Source organism: Phodopus roborovskii, unplaced genomic scaffold, assembly GCF_943737965.1.
Source record: "Phodopus roborovskii unplaced genomic scaffold, PHOROB, whole genome shotgun sequence".
Classification (NCBI taxonomy): domain Eukaryota; kingdom Metazoa; phylum Chordata; class Mammalia; order Rodentia; family Cricetidae; genus Phodopus; species Phodopus roborovskii.
The window spans coordinates 1,019,555-1,037,442 of NW_026126638.1; the positions used below are offsets into that span (position 1 = coordinate 1,019,555).

At 46.1% G+C, this 17,888-nt stretch overlaps 2 protein-coding genes across 13 annotated transcripts in view; both read left to right on the forward strand.

The window, feature by feature from the left end:
* Znf384 (zinc finger protein 384) overlaps positions 1 to 7,241 on the forward strand; it is a 29,136-nt gene extending 21,895 nt beyond the window's left edge. For 4 of the 8 annotated variants that reach the window (XM_051173296.1, XM_051173295.1, XM_051173294.1 and 1 more), the window contains 5 exons: positions 881 to 1,105; positions 1,758 to 1,940; positions 3,345 to 3,423; positions 5,345 to 5,503; positions 5,911 to 7,241. In XM_051173296.1, the coding sequence (XP_051029253.1) occupies positions 881 to 1,105; positions 1,758 to 1,940; positions 3,345 to 3,423; positions 5,345 to 5,503; positions 5,911 to 6,342 (1,078 nt within the window). In that variant the 3' untranslated portion in view covers positions 6,343 to 7,241. The remainder of the gene's footprint in view (positions 1 to 880; positions 1,106 to 1,757; positions 1,941 to 3,344; positions 3,424 to 5,344; positions 5,504 to 5,910) is intronic. The other 4 variants (XM_051173301.1, XM_051173302.1, XM_051173297.1 and 1 more) reach the window with 3 other exon arrangements.
* A 2,158-nt stretch (positions 7,242 to 9,399) lies between these two features.
* Ing4 (inhibitor of growth family member 4) lies at positions 9,400 to 17,518 on the forward strand. Of its 5 annotated transcripts, none has more exons than XR_007833608.1 (9): positions 9,467 to 9,542; positions 11,232 to 11,294; positions 12,528 to 12,599; positions 15,141 to 15,307; positions 15,484 to 15,598; positions 15,751 to 15,859; positions 16,072 to 16,287; positions 16,441 to 16,502; positions 16,615 to 17,518. XR_007833608.1 is itself a non-coding variant. In XM_051173289.1 (9 exons), exons 1-9 carry the CDS (start codon positions 9,506 to 9,508, stop codon positions 16,652 to 16,654), a joined length of 813 nt encoding a protein of 270 aa, XP_051029246.1. In that variant the 5' UTR covers positions 9,470 to 9,505; the 3' UTR covers positions 16,655 to 17,518. The 5 variants fall into 5 exon arrangements, 4 of the variants coding, with proteins under 4 accessions (XP_051029248.1, XP_051029249.1, XP_051029246.1 ...); XM_051173289.1 differs by having other exon boundaries at positions 9,470 to 9,542; positions 16,072 to 16,219; XM_051173290.1 differs by having other exon boundaries at positions 9,472 to 9,542; positions 15,754 to 15,859; positions 16,072 to 16,219.
* Positions 17,519 to 17,888: the final 370 nt, after the last annotated feature.

A 17,888-nucleotide genomic window follows, 5' to 3' on the forward strand; every position in this document is an offset into this window, starting at 1 on the left:
CTCCAAATAATTCTGGTACTTTCCATCTCCATCTCTTTAGCAGTCACTACAAAAAGGAAGTAGGGAAAATCACTGAGAAGATAAATGTCTGGAGATGGAAGATCTTAGCTAGTCAGTTTTCCTTCATCTTTTGTATTTCAGGGTTGGGGGAGTTGGTCTTGAAAAAATACCAGGAGACAGATAAATATGGAGAAGTTAAGAATGGAAGTTACCTTGAAAGTTTGGAACCTTCACTGGCTCAGTGAAATTTTTATCAGTGGTTCTCAACCTGTGTGTTGAACAACCCTTTCACAGGGGTCACCTAAGACCATTGGAAAACAGACATATTATGTCATAGTAGTGGCAAAATTACAGTTATGTAGTAATGAAATAATTTTATGTTTGAAGGACACTACAGCATGAGGAACTTTATTAAAGTCACAGCACTAGGAAGGTTGAGAACCACCGATCTGTATTCACCCAGATCATAATATTTACCTGTATTACCAAGGTTGAATGCTTATTTTTGTACACTCGGGGTATCTAGTCATTTACTAAGCATTGATTGCGTATTTCTGAGTGCTCAGTACTGTGTTAGCTTAGGCAATAAAGAGAAATAAGAGGCTGGGCATGGTGGCACACAGTTATGATCCCAGCATTTGGGAGGTGAGAAATAAGAGGGTCATGAGTTCATGGTTAGTCTGAGCTACATAATGAGTTCAAGGCTTGAGCTACATGACACCCTTTCTTAAGAAGAAAAAGGAATAAGTAAAAGGTCCTGCAAGCTTCACCATGTAGTTAGAAGAGATGGGTGCAGTTAGGTGGGCTCCTCTTGGCAGGGTTGTGAGGCTCAGCAGCACCTCCTGGTGGAAAGGCTCTAATGTTGTCCTTGCTTGGCTAGGTGCCGGATGTGCTCACTGACCTTCTACTCAAAGTCGGAGATGCAGATCCACTCCAAGTCCCACACCGAGACCAAGCCCCACAAGTGCCCGCACTGCTCCAAGACCTTCGCCAACAGCTCCTACCTGGCCCAGCACATCCGCATCCACTCGGGGGCCAAGCCCTATAGTTGTAACTTTTGTGAGAAATCGTTCCGCCAGCTCTCCCATCTGCAGCAGCACACCCGGTAAGGCTGCTCTTCCTCCCCACCTGGCTGCGAGACTCCCAGGGCCAGGTGGCTTGTGCCAACTGTTTTCTCCTTTGCCTTTTGAAATCTTAATTCTCTTTTGTTATTGTCTGAAAATTAAACTGTGTACCCTAGCAGTATGGGGGGGCCTTGAACATTGTGATTTCCAGTCCCCACCTCTGGAACGATTTTTGTGGTTTCTCTCTGTGTCTGTTTGGAAATCTTCTACAGAGCAGACCCTGCTTTTACTATATGCTTCAGTTCAGAGCCATGGTGTGCACTCAACTTCAGGTCCATGGGGAACAGGCGGTATTGGCCTATGTTCAAATTGCTATTTGGAAACAGGGTAACTGTGGTGAGTGTGCAACCTTAGGAGAAGGCCGAGGGTTGACGAGATAAATGCTGGAAGGTTACAAGAGCCATGGGTTGCAGCTCTTCATCATCTCACTGCCATTCTAGCCACCAACTTGCAGTCAGCGACAAACTAGACGTGGGTGTCCTCTTCATTAGCCTCTCCAGCCGGAGCTTTATTGGGAGGAGGGAGGAGGGGGTGCTCTCATCCGTCAAGCAACATCATTTCACCCAGCAGAGAGCTGAGCCCATGGTGTCGAACTGCTTCCTCCTCCCCCTTCCCTCCTCTCCTCTCCGGCAGGATCCACTCCAAGATGCACACGGAGACCATCAAGCCGCACAAGTGCCCGCACTGCTCCAAGACCTTCGCCAACACCTCCTACCTGGCCCAGCACCTCCGCATCCACTCGGGGGCCAAGCCCTACAACTGTTCCTACTGCCAGAAGGCTTTCCGCCAGCTCTCCCACCTCCAGCAGCACACACGGTAAGGGAGAGGGGCGGCTACTGAGCCTGCCCGCCCGCCCGCCCCGCTGGCATGCCCTCCCCACCCCCGCCCCCGGACACATACAACCACCCGCATGCGGGGGGCGGGGGAGAGGCCTGGCTGGAGGTGAGACCTGGCTGGAGGAGAATATGACTGGCAGCAGAAAGAAAAGAAGTGGATGCCAAGAAACCTTTCTGGAGCACAAACTGTATCATAAAGACACAGTGATTGTTTGGTATTTCTTGATTGATTAAAGACAGAGACAAATTCGGAACAAAGACAACTATTTCCTTCACTTTCCTCCCTGAAAATACCAAGCACGCATCTCACCAGATTTCTTCTTTGGCACTAAAGCAGAGACATTTCAGAAGACCTACTTCTAGCCCTCAAGATGCCAATTACAAATGGGAGATATAATCAGATATAAGCTGGCACCAGCAACAACAAGCAAGACTCCCAAGGGATGACAAGAGTAGAGCACAAACGGAATCTGAGAAACATTTACCAAGAGCTGAGAACAAACCGAAGAAGCTCCTACTTGATAAATAGGATGCTTGCATCTAATCCATCATTTCGGAGTTCCTAGCAGAAGGGAGTCTGGCACTGGAAGAGCTGATGGTTTCCTTTGGTGCTGTCTCAGGATGAAGTGGAGTCCTGACTCCGGGCAGTTGGCTATCTCACCTTGCTTCTTGTGGATATGATGTTCTTACCCAAAAGTGATGAGACACTGCCTTGAGGAGTTTGCTGAGGGGAGTCTGCTCTTCATATATTTGAGGCTTTGATCACAGAGATGGTTCTGAAGTCTCTGAAAAGGGGCAGGTGTTGGGGAAGAGGTTCTAACCTCAGGATTTCCTGACATTAAGAGATTATTAGACTAGGGGGTAAAAAATTCCTAGAAATTTCCATGCATTTCCACTAATGTCACCGCTACTTTCAACAATCATAACTTGTCCTTTGATTTCAGAACTATCTCTGGATATGATGCTCAAGGTTGAAGGGACAGTATCTGCCTATAGGGTGGGAAACAAGGAGGAAATGTTGCGTATTTTTTTTTCCCCCTTAAAAGTATAGTTACCTTTTGTTTCTGAACATTCACCATAGAATGGTTTCTGTAGGAGTAGATTTGTATACCACCAATCATGACCTGCCTGTGTTCTGGATGCTGAGGCATCAGGCCCTCTTCTGCCAGCACAGTGGGCTCTTGTTGAACTGAGTGCTGTAGGCAGTGACTAGATATCAGGCACTACAAAGTACTCCAGGTCAGAAGGAGCTAAAGCTAGTGCCTCAAGCAGGTGCATCTGAGGAGCTTCCTTAGGAGGTACCCTCAAGAACCTGTGATCTGGTGCGGAGCTGATCTCTAAGTGACCTTGCTGATGTCCATGCTCTTCTTCTCATCCTGTACAGAATCCACACCGGTGATAGACCATACAAATGTGCACACCCGGGCTGTGAGAAGGCCTTCACACAACTCTCCAATCTGCAGGTGAGTGTCTGGTTTCCACATGAGACCCTGAGTTCGAGACTTGGGAGTGCCATTTGACTAGTACTGTGATTCTCAGAGGTTTTCAGGAGAACTAAGTTCTCTTCTAAATTATTGAGGTGAAGCTGGGCCTGCTAGCCTTTAATCCCAGGTGCTTGAAAGGCTGAGGCAGAGGATTCAAAGTTCAAGGTCTGACTAGTATGAAATGAGTTCAGGTCAGCCTGGACAACTTAATGGTAACAGTGCCTCAACATTTGAAAAAAAATAAGGCACAGATAGTAAAGTGCTTGCCACAGACATGAAGGTATGAAATTGTTCCTACAACCCATTTAAAAACAAAACCAAAAACTAGTCGTTTCCCTATATGCTTGGCGTCCCAGCACTGGGAAAGTGGACAAAGGCAGATCTTTGGAGCTGTCTGGCCAGCCAGCCTAACCAAATTGGCTAGCCCCAGGCTAATGAGGACCATGTTGAGAAAACAAAGTGGGTGCCTCCTGAGTTATGACACCAAAGTTGTCACTGGCCTCCAGGTGCATCTGCACCTGAACATACCCCCAAAAATATTTTTTTAAGGGACTGGGAGCTGATGAGATGTTTCAGTGTTAAATGTACTTGTCATGCAAGTCTGACCACCTGAGTTGGACCTCCTAGAGCCAACAATGGAAGGAGAGAACTAACTTCTAAAAGTTGTCCATTATCTTCTACTCATGTGCTATGGCAGGTACACACACAATAATAAAATTTAATGGGGGGGGGGGGAAAGACTGGTTCTGGAGTTCACTGATAGTTCTTACCTAGCATGTGCCAGGCTATAGTAGGTTCAGGCCCTAGTACATACCACATTTTAACAAAAACAAAACCCTTAGGTGGCTAGAAATGGTGACATGTGCCTGGAATGAGCCTACTCTGGACTACAGAAGAAACAGATAGTTAGGGTCTGGAGAAATGGCTCAGCAGTTAAGGGAATTTGCTGTTTTCGCAGAGGACCTGAGTTTATGTCCCAGTATCCATGTCAGGTAGCTTATCACCACCTACCTGTAACTCCAACTCCAGGGAACTCAGTGCTCTTCTGACCACCCTAGGCACCTGTACAAATATGCATATAAAAATAATGTTGAAAAAATACCTGTGACAACCAAGGATTTCACATTTTACTAGGGAGTTTTGTTTTTGTTTTTTTCCTCATAGCCCACTCTAGGCAAGCCCTCTATCACTGAGCAATACACACAGTTCTTGTGATTTTTAAAAACTATTTAAATGGTGTGTTGTCTAACTTGGGCTGGCCTTGAACCTGACATCCCAACTCTTCAGCCTTTTAAGTGCTGGGATTGTAAGTGTACTACACCCAGGAAAGTGGCTATATTCTGTCAACAAATATAGTCAGTCTATAACATGAAAGCAGAGCTGCTTCTGGAGCTCTCTATTTTTGAGAATGTGTTTTACTGCAGCTAGAGCTCACCATGTTTGACTAGACCAGTAATTGTTTCTTCCCCTGCCCAGCACTGGGATTCTCTGTAATTCTTGGTGCACACCATCACACCCAGCTCTTACGTGGATGCTGAGCATGTGAAGTAGGGTTGGTTCTTAATGCATAACAAGCACTCTACCCACTGACTTACCTCCTCAGTCCTTGTCTTCATTATTTTGAAGAGTTTTGATTCTGTGAGCCCCTGAAAAGGGCCAGGTAATCCCCAAACCTCACTATTAAGCACTGGAAGAGGGAGACCAGGAGCTGGAAGTCATAGGAACTTCTAGGACCTTAGTTTTATGCCGTGTGAAATCCATTTCCCCCTTTAGCCACTAGTCCTCGTGGAGAATGGGAAACTAGGGTGTCAAACTAGGATGTCCTGTGCTGACCATGGGGCTCGCTCTCCATAAAGGCCAAGGAAGGAATAGTACTCATTTTGGTGTCTCTTGTTTGCAGTCTCACAGACGGCAGCACAACAAAGATAAACCCTTCAAGTGCCACAATTGTCATCGAGCATACACAGACGCAGCCTCACTAGAGGCTCACTTATCTACACACACAGTGAAGCACGCCAAGGTGTATACCTGCACAATCTGTAGTCGGGCATACACATCGGTAAGTGCTTGCTATTTTCCCTTCCCATACATATCTGTGTCCCTTCTTGATGGAAGTCTGTTGGTGAATAGCTTGCCCCTGCTCTTGATTATTAGAGTCAGTATTCAGATATAATTAGCACCATAAGCAGTAATTCTTCATTCTAAACGTATAAGCTTTTGTGATAGAGAAAGGTTTCAGTTATTTTCTATGAGATTCTAAAACAAGATACTCAAATGGTTTCTTCATTCAGAGATCTTTCCTGCTGCCAGCTCAGTGTCCATGGTGACTTCTAAAGGTCCCACTCCTTTCTTCCCAACTCAAGAGTATCCCTTTATAGACATTACAGAGGAGGAGCCCAGGGTGATTGTTGCAGGTCATCTCTGTCCCTTGCTTTCATCATAACTTCTTTTTACTATCTCTCTCAGGAAACATACCTTATGAAACATATGCGCAAACACAACCCTCCTGATCTTCAGCAACAAGTGCAAGCGGCGGCGGCAGCAGCAGCAGTAGCCCAGGCTCAGGCTCAGGCTCAGGCTCAGGCTCAGGCTCAGGCCCAGGCCCAGGCCCAGGCCCAGGCTCAAGCTCAAGCCCAGGCCCAGGCCCAGGCCCAGGTTTCCCAGGCATCACAGCAACAGCAGCAGCAGCAACAGCAGCCACCACCACCACCACAACCACCACACTTCCAGTCTCCTGGGGCAGCTCCCCAGGGTGGGGGTGGTGGGGACAGCAATCCAAACCCTCCACCCCAGTGTTCCTTTGACCTGACCCCCTATAAGACGGCAGAGCATCATAAGGACATCTGCCTCACTGTCACCACCAGCACCATCCAGGTGGAGCACCTGGCCAGCTCTTAGAGATCCGTTCTGCCATCCACTGGAAAGAGGGAGAAGTTCTGGTCCCTCCTTTGTCAACTCCTCTTGGTGGGAAAGTTCTCTTCTTCCTTGACAAGTCCTGTTTCCAGCTCCTTGGTCCTCAGGCATGGCTTCCTTCAAGACAACCATCCTTAATCTCAGCTGCCCCTGATTGACAAAGGAATCCTGAGCTGATAGTGTTACCCAACAGCCCCATCCAAGCAGAGCTCTTCAAACTGGGGGTTGGTGCTCGAGAGAGGATCTGCTATGGCCTCACATCTTGTCCAGTGTGGGCACTTACCTTTCTCTCTTCTCATCCTCAAAGTTGGGGCCAATGGAAGGCTAGCTGCTGGCCCTCCCAGATAATAGAAGGAAGCTCTAAATGCAACCAGCCTTCCGTTCTACACTTACCTGTAAAAGAACAGGGTTTGCACGTGGCCTGACCCCTGTGAGCCATTTTCTTTTCCTTACATGGTCTCACTTCATATTGGGTGGTGACTGTACCTTTTTATTTCTAAGAGGCACAGTAGCTGATGCATGGTCGCCAAGGTGCCAGAGATTCCCCAGGTGACCCAGGGTGGTATTCAAATGTGGGTTATGATTTTTCCTTGTAGCCTCCATCCATCTCTGTCAACCAAGGGCCTATATACTCTGCCTCACCACCCCAGTCCAAGGAGCTATGAGAACTGTTCTCTGCAAACCCTAGCCAGGGTATTGCAGAGAAGGGAAATGTCAGGGCACACACACGGACTGGACTTAGCTCCCTAGGTGCCACGGTCAGATGCCGGACATGGATTTATATATAAATATATATATATAAATATATATATATATATACCTGCTCATTCACGGCCATCTTTGTTGTAACCATTTCTGTGTTTATAAACTGCATTATCTCAGAATTTTCATATTGATGTTTTATTTTTGTCTTATTTTTCTCCACCTTGTCCTCTGGCCATGGCATTTTAATTTTCTTTTACCTTTTAATTTTTTAAATCATGGCAGATTTCAAAGAAAAGAAAATTAAAATCAGGAATTATACAGTTGTTATAAAGCAATTTAAAAATGAAAAAAAATCTTATGTACAAACTAAGGGGTGTTTTTAGAACATTGTATAGAAATAAATTGATGTTTAAGGATGAGAGCAGTGAGCTACTGATGTAAGCTAGCATGGGAAAGGCTATTTGGGGGAGATACTCAGGACAGCATTAAGGACTTAGACTGGAATGTGTGAAGACTGAGTGCTTGTGTGATAAGCCCCATGTGTATGAATCCTCAGCCATTTTCAGTTTAGGAACATTTGTATACAAATTGTGTCGTGGGGATTGCATTGCCTCCATATGTGAGAGCATTCCCTACCCTTTACCCTCCACACCATCAAAGGGGAGGGCAGGATGTATGTATGGCCTCTTCTAAGGACCTGCACTACCTGTTCCTCCCGTTTTGTCCAAATTCTACTGGGTATTGTGTACATGTTCATGTGTGTGTCATTAGACTGCAGTGCCTAAGACCAGAGGTTTCCAGTCATGGAAACCATAACGAGCTACTGGGCTTAGTACCGAAGAAACTGCAGAATGCAGTGAGCTTCCCGTGATACCGTGCTTATCATGTTCACCTAACAGTGGAAAACAACTAGTTGTACTGGACAGAGCATGATCAAGAAACCTAAGACTTCTCAGTCTACCATAAAAGGATTCGGCCTAATTTCCAAGACTGCTTCATGAAGATCAAATCCTTCATACAGTACTGAAAAACTTGACAAAGTTCTCAGACTTGAGAACTAACAGGCATTTCCTAGTGATGTGGATGAGTAAGACCCATTTAATTTGGGAGTAGGCATCCAGGACAGTATCTAATGTATTACATTGTTACTTAGCTTCCTGATGCTTTTCTCTCCTCATTGACTACTCTCTGACAGCCCTGTTTTCATCACAAGTATTGGAATAAGTACCTCAGTGGGTGAATGTCCATTCCTACTCCCACCCAATGATTAATATTGCCTCGTTGTTTAGAGAAAGTACTGGAGAGAGATTTAGTTATCCCAACAGCATGCTCTAGTAATTAGAATGGGGTTCACAGACTACTGCCATGCTTTAGCATTTGGTCAGTAGTAAATTTGGCGCTTTTTTTTTTTTTTTTTTTTTTTTTTTTTTTTACATATTTGGTATGAGGGAGCTAAAGTTCTGTCTTAAACGTATGCTGTGTGGTGCGATTACTGTGGAGATATATGAACTAGAAATGACAGCTATCTTCAAGACTACCACCACTATACAGTATGCGGTTCGAGTTGTTTCCCTAAGGTATCAGCAACCTGCCAGCCACAATGGATAAATACTTTTGACTAGGGGGATGTCTGATGTCTAGGTGGTCTAGCTATCATAAACCTTGATGACCTGGCCTTTGTTAACGTCATACATAAATTAAAATACAAAGCAAAAATGTGGGATTTCCCGTTAATGGCACAACTGCAAAATCAATGAGTGTTGTGCTGTATGGTGAAAATATGTTGTATAAAGAACAGGAACCTAGCCAGGTGTGGTGGCAAACACCTTTAATTCCAGCATTCGCAAGGCAGAGAGATAGGCAGATCTCTGAGTTCGAAGACAGCCAGGGCTACCTACACAAAGAAACCCTGTGTTGTAAAAAGGAAAAAAAAAAAAAAAAAAAAAAAAAAAAAAAAAAAACCTAGTGAATAGAGGTGCAAAAGTTTTGCAAGGCCTAACAATTTACGAAGAAAGCATCTGCCTCGGAGATTATTCCTGCTTCAGCTTTTGATGACAAATTTCAAAATAAGCAAAGCAAAATAGCTGGATTCCCTAATTCTAGACAAAATAGCTTCTTCCCCCCATTTAGCAAATATTCCTGTTGGGGAGTAAAAAAGTTTGCTAGAGAATGCAAAATGGCGACCTCGTGTGATGTCATACCTGTCTCGGTAACATACTGGGGTCTTAAGGGCGGAAGCGAGCTAAAGCAGCCTCGCTGTGGGCGATCGAGACTAGCCGTGGAAAAAGGTTCAGTGTCGGGCGGATGTATCTGAGGGCGGTAGTTTAGTAAGGGCGGAAGTTCTTTTAAGTACGGAAAGGCTCTAGTCCAAGAATGGCCCCAGCGCCTGTCTAGTTTCAGTCACTTCCGGGGCGGATCGGAAGTTGCTTTGTTTTGCTTCAAGATGGCTGCTGGGATGTATTTGGAACATTATCTGGACAGTAAGAGCAGACTAAAGAAGCGGGTCATGGGTCATGGAGTGGCGTGGAGGGTCCGGGTTGACAGAATCTATGGCTCTGAGGTCCTGGTGGCCTGAAGCTCACAGTTGGGAAAGAGTTGCGTGGGAAGATTTATTCGAGAGTGGAGGAGGAGGGGGCGGGGCAGTGGCAATAGAGGCCTCGCTGATGTAGACCAGGGTAGGACTCTCCGGTGGGGTCAGGGCTATGTTTTGAAGCGTGAAGCGTTTGTGGTAGCAGGGAAGGTATTTCCAGACTCTGTTCTTCAGGGCCCTTGGCCCTGGGCTAGATTTTTCTCTCCTGAGTTGCGCAGGGTCGGTATCACTCATAGCCATTTGGAACAGCTGCAAATATTTGATATAGTTTCCTTTAGTCATTTATGTCCCCAAAGTGGCTTCTCATGAAGCTAGGTGGATGGAATGGAACGACCCCTTGAGTTGTTAAACTGGAACGCTTGCATAATCCAGTTCTCATAAAATGAAGTATGTGTGTTGACAGACTGGGAAGTTAGAAAATAGGCTGGAAGTAGGTTAAACTGTTTTATGCCAAATTAAGACGTTTGCATCGTAAAATAGAGTATGGATTTTAATAAAGGAAAGAAACCTATCAGTTCATTGTAGCAGTCCAAGTCAGAAATGCAAGCCTGATCTTAGAGAATGACAGAAGTTTTTAGTTAAACATGACAAGATTTGGTTAACTTCATGATTTGAGAGAGAAGGAGAAATCAAGGTGAATTCTGCAGTGTAGGGGATTTGGGCATCATAGCATTATATTTACTTTTTGCCTTAGATGTAAGCATAGTCTGTGACAGTAAGATTATTCAGGGAAAAGAAAGTGAGCAAGTAAGAAAAAAAGATAGCAAAAAAAAAAAAAAAAAAAACCCTCAAGAAAACAGCCTTTAAAGGATTAGACATTCGTGTTGAAGTTGCTGGGTCTATGATTTAGTAATTGTAAGACTAGTAGGAAGTAATCGCTTGCATGAGAAGACAGTGCCTACAAGGGATGGATCATTTGATTTGATGATCTGTTGGTGTCTTAAAGTAATCCCAGGAGCTAATGTTGAAGGTCCTTTTTGTTGTTTTGTTTGTTCAGACAGTGTCTACTCTACATAGATAGCTGAGAATGACCTTGAACCCCAGGGCCTCTTTCCATCTCTGTGCTGAGATTCTAAGCATGTGACACCATGCCTGGTTTAATAGAAACGTTTTTAAAGTTTGAGTTGGCTTTGTAGAAACACTTTAAAAATTGGTGGGTGTGGTAGCACATGCCTTTAATCCCAAGTCTTAGGAAGTACTCTGAGTTTGAAACCAGCCTGGTCTATGTAGTGAGTTCTATGTAGCCAGCCAGGGCTACATAACGAGATCCTGTCTCCAAAGGGGGAGGGGGGAGTGACGGTAGAGCACTTGTCAGCAGGTGCAAGCCCCTGGGTTTGAGGTTCATTCTCCACCACCAAAGCAGGGGTGGGATGGGGGGTTGGGGGGAAGAGTGTTGAGATTAAGACTTTGTATATGCATGGCAATTCTAAAACATGAGGGAACTTTAAAGTAGATACAGACATGTATCTGGTCCTGGAAGGTTAGGGAGACAGACACTGAGTAACTGTGTTAATTATTTCCTTACGGTTGGCTATAAATACTAAAAGTATTCCCCAGACTACTTTGTCTCTTATCCCAGTCTGGGAAAGTCAAATTCTGGGCTGCGCTTTGAAGAATGAGCAGAAATTGAGTGGGCGAGTAGGTAAGGTGGGGGTGGTATAAGGAAGATGACACTCTTGGGAACCAGCCAGTGAATGTGAGGCAGTCAGAAGGCCAGCGCAGAGCAGAGAGATGGCATGGCTAAGTGAGATGAGCAAGGTAGAAAGCACAGAGCACAAAAAACAAGGGGTTACTGGAAGGTCATAGTGTGTATAATGAGTACTGAAGGAGCTAGGTTGGTACGTTTATGTTGGGGGCAAAGAAGGTAGAGGCAGAAACTGAAAATAAGGGGAAACTGGTTTGTAGAGTGTTTCCAAAGAGGACTCGATGGTCACACAGAGACAGGCTAATTGAAAAAGAGAGGTGAACCTTCTCTTTTGAAAAAAGGCAAATGGATCCTTCACAGATAAATCCATCATATCAGGGCTGGGATGTTAGGAGTGCTTAGCTAGCATGCAGGAGACCCTGGGTTTGACCCCCAACACTGCATAAATCTGGCATATTGACACAGAACTATTAGGTCCCAACACATGGGAGTTTGATATTCAGTAATCAGAAATTCATTGTTGGTCATCCTTGAATACAAAACAAGTGTGAGGCCAGCTTAGACTACAGAGATCCTGTTGCCAAAAGAAAAAAGTTTCAAATGAGCGGAAACTGAACTGCACTTTAATGTTGAGTTACACATTTTTGGAAAATGATTTTTTAAATAATTTTTAGTTATGCGTTGTGTGGGTGGTGTCTGTGTGTATATGCAGGAGTACAAGTCCCCTTGCAACCCAGAAGCGCTACAACCAAACTGTGGTCCTCTGCAAGAGCGGTCAGTGCTCTTACCCACTGAGCATCCCTCCAGCCCCTGCCCTTTGGTCTGTTTGGGTTTTTGTTTATTTGTTCTGTTTTGTTTTGCCTTTGAAAACAATATCTTAAGCCAGGCAGTACTGGCTCATGCCTAATCCCAGACTTGGGAGGCAGAGGTAGCTGGATCTCTGAGTTTGGGACCAGCCTGTTCTACAAAGTGAATTCCAGGACAGCCAGGGCTGTCTCAAAAACCAAACCAAAACAAAACAAAAGAAAACAAAACAACATCTTATATAACCCAGGCTGGCTTCAAATTCTTTATGTGGCTGAGGCTGACTTAAGCTCCTAACTCTTCTGCCTCCTGCTGCTTCCAGCTTGAACTTCATTTTAAAAGGGGCTCTAGGGCCAGTGAAGAGCTCAGTGGTAGAGCACTTGCCAAGACCAGTATAATCCAGTAACTATTTCTCTGTCTTGCCAGGTATTGAAAACCTCCCGTTTGAATTACAGAGAAACTTTCAGCTCATGAGGGACCTAGACCAAAGGACAGAGGGTACGTACAGAATAGCAGGCTCTTGCTGATCATCATTTCCCCCTCTTTTCTGTTATGTCTGGGCATCATGTGTGTGCCTGGTGCACAAAGAGGTCAGAAGACAGTATCAAATATCTTGGAACTGGAGTTAAGGATGGTTATAAGCCACCATGTGGGTACTGGGATCTGAACCTGGGTCCTCTGCAAGAGGAGTCTGTGTTCTTAACCACTGAGCCATCTCTCCAGCCTGCCTTTCATGGAATTCTTAAAAGAAGATAATGGCCATCCTCGTTGTACTTTTCCACATCAAATGGAATATTGAGACAATGACTCAAGAGGTTAGAGATGCCGAGCTGGCCAAACAGCTCGGGGGTAAAGGTGTTTGCTGCCAAGCCTGATGATCCTGGTCCAGGGGGACCCACATAGTAGGAGAAAACCTCCAGAAGTTGGTCCTCTGACCACCACCTATAGGTCATTGTACACATTCATCCACACACAAATTATACGCACAAAATAAATAAATATGGTTCGTAGATGTTATGATTTTTGTGCCTTCTTCAAGAATTCAAGACACTGACCATAGATGTTTCTACTGTGTTTGTTACCTTTGCGTGATAGCCATAAATTATACCTCATTGCATTGACTATGTTACTATGCAGTACACAGGACTTTAGACTACAGCTCATATTGGTTGACAAGAACTTTGCTGATAAGCTCTTAAAAAGAAAGAAGGGTCAGGCATGGAAGCACAGACAGATCTTTTTGAGTTCAAGATCAGCCTACTCTGTATATTGAATTCCAGTTCCAGGCCAGCTAGGAAAACATAGACTCTGTTGGGGGTTGGGGGGATCTTTCAGGTACATACTCAGTTTAAGGTATGCCTGGGTTATATGAGACCTTTTCTCTAGATAGAGAAAGATAGATAAATAGACAGACAGACAGACAGACAGATAATAGGTAAAACTAACCAATAATAATAAAAACAAGAAAGAAGACAGAAGGCTTTAGTAATCATCAGGAGATCTGTACTGTATTCTTCTGCTCACAGATGCATTAGCTATTATCTCAGGCCTTGGGCATGGAGCAGATTTGGCTACACTGAGGTATCCATCTGGAGCCTAAGAAATGCTCAGGTTGGTCTGCTCTAGATTTAAGGTTCGTGTTGAAAGTGCCCTCATACCATTCTATGTAGCCATGTTCAAAGATGTAACAGGCTAGGATATGAGGAGGCCATGTCGTGAGTTACTCTGGCTACGTTTCTTCATGAGGTGTATTAACTAGCATCCTGGACATCTGCCACTGACAGCAGCCTGCCAGATGGCTAGAATCGCTGGATTCCTTGGTAATGAAAGTCTTAGGTCTTGAGTCCGTGCTCAGAGACCAGCTGGGGATTATGGGATTGTGTACTTTCCCCACTTCTTTTGAAGGCCTGGAGTGCAGTGACATATGAGCATAGCATGCTCCCCATCGCTCTCATTGTCTGGTGTTGCACTGTTACAGTCTTTGCCTCTTTCCATTGGTGTTTGTGTGAGCCCCACCTAATGTTAGGGAATGGACATCTTCAGGTCAGTGTTCTGGGACATCACCAGCCCTCTTAGTAGTAAGGTGTTTGGACCAATATCTAAGATGAACAAAATGACAAGAATTGTAAGCAAATTGCAACTGATAATCGGCAGCTGGTTGCTCACACCTATAATCCCAACGTTCAGGAGGCTGAGGCAGGAGGACTTGCTTCTGTTTGAGGTCAGCCTGGACTACATAGTACCGTTCCAAGACATCATGAGCTACAGAATGAGACTTGGTGCTCAAAAAAAATGGAAAGAAAAAGTAGGGTGGACAGTTAAGGATGCAGATGCAGCATTCCTTGGAGGAATTAGGACCTAATGTTAAAATTTCAGACCCAGAACTGTGGCGGCTTAGGCAGGAGGATCCTAAATTTGAGGTCAACCTGGGCAAGACCCTATCTCAAAGAGAAAGAGATAGAGAGCTCTGGAGGCCACAGCACCAATAAGTGACTCGCCCTGGTTTGCAGCAGTCAGGTCTGTCAGGGATGCGATTAAAACAAGAAACAAGGTGACCTTTGGAACCAAACTCATGAGGCAAGCAGCAAGCAAGCCCTGCAAAGGAGCATCCTGAACCGACATCAGAAATGCACTTCATGTTAACATGTACACGTCTGAGAATCCCACAATGCCTTTCGGGAGTCTCAGTTCCAACTCTGGCAGCCATGTTTTCTGCACCTTGAAGGCACGTTAAGACAGTCTCAGCCAGGCACAGTGGCCTATGTTTGTAATCCCAGTGATAGGGAATCAGAGGCAAGAGGATATCCCAAGTTCAAGGCCAGCCTGAGCTACATACTGACACTGTCTCAAAACAAACCAGAAAAGGCCCAGATAATTTCAGTGTTGCATTTCCTGAGCACAAGGCACAGTACTCGTGAGCATACATTTCAGTTGGAAGGTTTTGATGGCCAATGGAAAAGGTGCAAGGAACAAGAGGAAGAAGTGTGTCTCACCCGGCCAGCAGGGGCCTTTGTGACCAGGCCTCTGTCTCTGTTGTAGACCTGAAGGCTGAAATTGACAAGTTGGCCACTGAATATATGAGTAGCGCCCGCAGCCTGAGCTCCGAGGAAAAACTGACCCTTCTCAGACAGATCCAGGAGGCCTATGGCAAGTGCAAGGAATTTGGTGACGACAAGGTGCAGCTTGCCATGCAGACCTATGAGATGGTATGGCCCTGTTCATGGCTTCCCACCTATCTCCCAATCTAACCCTCAGGGGCTTAGGCCTCTCCTTCAGCTGTGTTGGGATCTGTTCTGGGTCTGGGAGAGTCATCAGTCTACCTTAGCTGTGCTCCTCCCATTGGAACCAGCCTTGTACCTCTTCCCTTCTTCCTCCCCCACAGGTGGACAAACATATCCGGCGGCTGGACACAGACCTGGCCCGTTTTGAGGCTGATCTGAAGGAGAAACAGATCGAGTCAAGTGACTATGACAGCTCTTCTAGCAAAGGCAAAAAGAGTGAGGAGGGGGTGGGGCTGTGAGATGCGGGCGAGGACTCAGGGAGAAGAGGGTAACTCCAGCTATGAGGGAGCAGCATCACCTGGAACCGGATCAAAGAGGACTTAACCCATCTTTCTATCTCTGCCTTCCGGCTTACCCTTTCTTCCTAGAAGGCCGGACCCAAAAGGAGAAAAAAGCCGCCCGTGCCCGTTCCAAAGGGAAAAACTCAGATGAAGAAACCCCCAAGGCTGCCCAGAAGAAGCTAAAACTTGTGCGCACGTGAGTATGCCATAGGACGCCCACTTCCCAGCCAGCACTGCCTCTCGCCACTTTCCCTGTCTTCTGTGCCAGTAACTCTCTATCACTTTGGTGTCTGCTGGGTGGAGAAGAAGCCATACATCATTTGCCTCACCATGATCTTCTGGCACCTCAGAGCTCAGGTTGTAGCTTCCCTTCCTGCAGATGACATTTGTCTTCCTCTTGGCATGCAGAAGTCCTGAGTATGGGATGCCCTCAGTGGCCTTTGGCAGTGTCCACCCCTCTGATGTGTTGGATATGCCTGTGGATCCCAACGAACCCACATATTGCCTTTGTCACCAGGTCTCCTATGGAGAGATGATTGGCTGTGACAACCCAGATGTGAGAACTGTTTGCCTCAGGATTGGGGGAGGAGCTCTGAGGGGCGTAAGGGCATGAGCAAGGAGGAGGTGATTGGGTTGACAGAGGGACGGACCGCAGAACAGGATGCTGGTTGGACTGGGCTGCCTTGAGACTGCAGGAAGTTTCTCAAAGGCTCGGGAGTCTGCAGATGGCGCCTTTCCCCTCCACCCTGACTGCTGTGTTCCACCTTCCTTTTCCAGTGTTCCATCGAGTGGTTCCACTTCGCCTGTGTGGGGCTGACAACCAAGCCTCGAGGGAAATGGTAAGTGACAGAGCTGTGGCAGGAGCTGGATACTGTCCCCGAGCTAGGTGGAAGGCAGAACACAGGCTTCACTTACTTTTTGTCTGCCCTGCTCTTCTTTGTCGGTTTTTAGGTTTTGCCCACGCTGCTCCCAAGAACGAAAAAAGAAATAGGTTTCCTTGGATTCCATCCCAGATTTCTTCCAAATCCCCTTGACCTGGGCTAGTGACAGAGAGGAATGCCTCTGCTGGGGACTGGGGGTCCAGGGAGATGTCGACAGTGCAGTACCGTCATCCCTTCTCCCTCTCCCTACTCCTGGTGCTGAGGCTGCATCCATACCCCGGTAGGGAGGGTGCCACAGCCAGTGACGGTATGTGCTCTCGCCCCACCCTCTCCTTCAGAGGGAAGTACCCCCTCACTGTCTTTTGCCTCCATGGTGAGGCTGGTGCTGTATTTCAGAGGGAGGGACCTCTTCATTCCCCTCGCTTTGTATTTAAGGGCTGGGGCAGTGGAGTGGGGCACTCTCCCAGTCTCCTCTACCCTTCCTTCCCCTACCGGGGCTAGGTAGGGTAAACTTCTTCATTCTCTTTCCCTTTTCCATGGTGAGGGATCTTCTAGATCATTTGGGCTCTGGCCTAGTTGAGTGATTACCCCTTCCTCTGTGACCCGGGGATTTATCCTGACTTTGAATGGAAGAGGGGCAAGGTGGAACACAGATAACTCACATGTAAAAGGAATTGGGGTAGGTAAATAAAAGCTATCCACGCTAGCCTGCTGTGTTTATTGTAGAGCCTGTTTCCGCACATGTGATAAACATTCTTTTTGCATTCCCTGGATTGGATGAGAGGCAGGAGGATGGCTTGCCGGAAGTAGGCCAAGACATGAAACCCAAAATGGTACTTGTCCTGTGATATCTACAACTTGTCCCCCTGAAGGGGTGTCTTGCATTGGGGGACTCAGAACTTTGTAATTATGCATCTGCTCTCCATGAAGCACTTTTCACCTGATTCCAATAAATCATGTATTTGTGTTATGTATGTGTGCTGTGATAGTGTTAGCTTGATTTCTTTTAAATACAAAATACACGTTTAACCTCAGCTCTGTGGAGGCAGAGGCAGGCAGATCTCTGTGATTTTGAGGCCAGTCTGGTCTACAGAGCGAGTTACAGGACGGGCTTCAAAGCTAGAGAAACGCTGTCTTGAAAAATAAAATAAAATTAAGTATTTTCTTCCCATCCTCCAGTGCTGGCCACCTGCCCCCCTGGAAACAGTAAGTCCCCTGGACCACTGAACCATCCTTACGCCTGTGTTCGCCTTGGTGGACCCTGTGTTCACTTTAACTTTGGCCCTGTTTCTTACCTGAGGCGTCCTCTCTAGCTCCTGGCCAGGTTGGCCCTGCCTTTGTTTC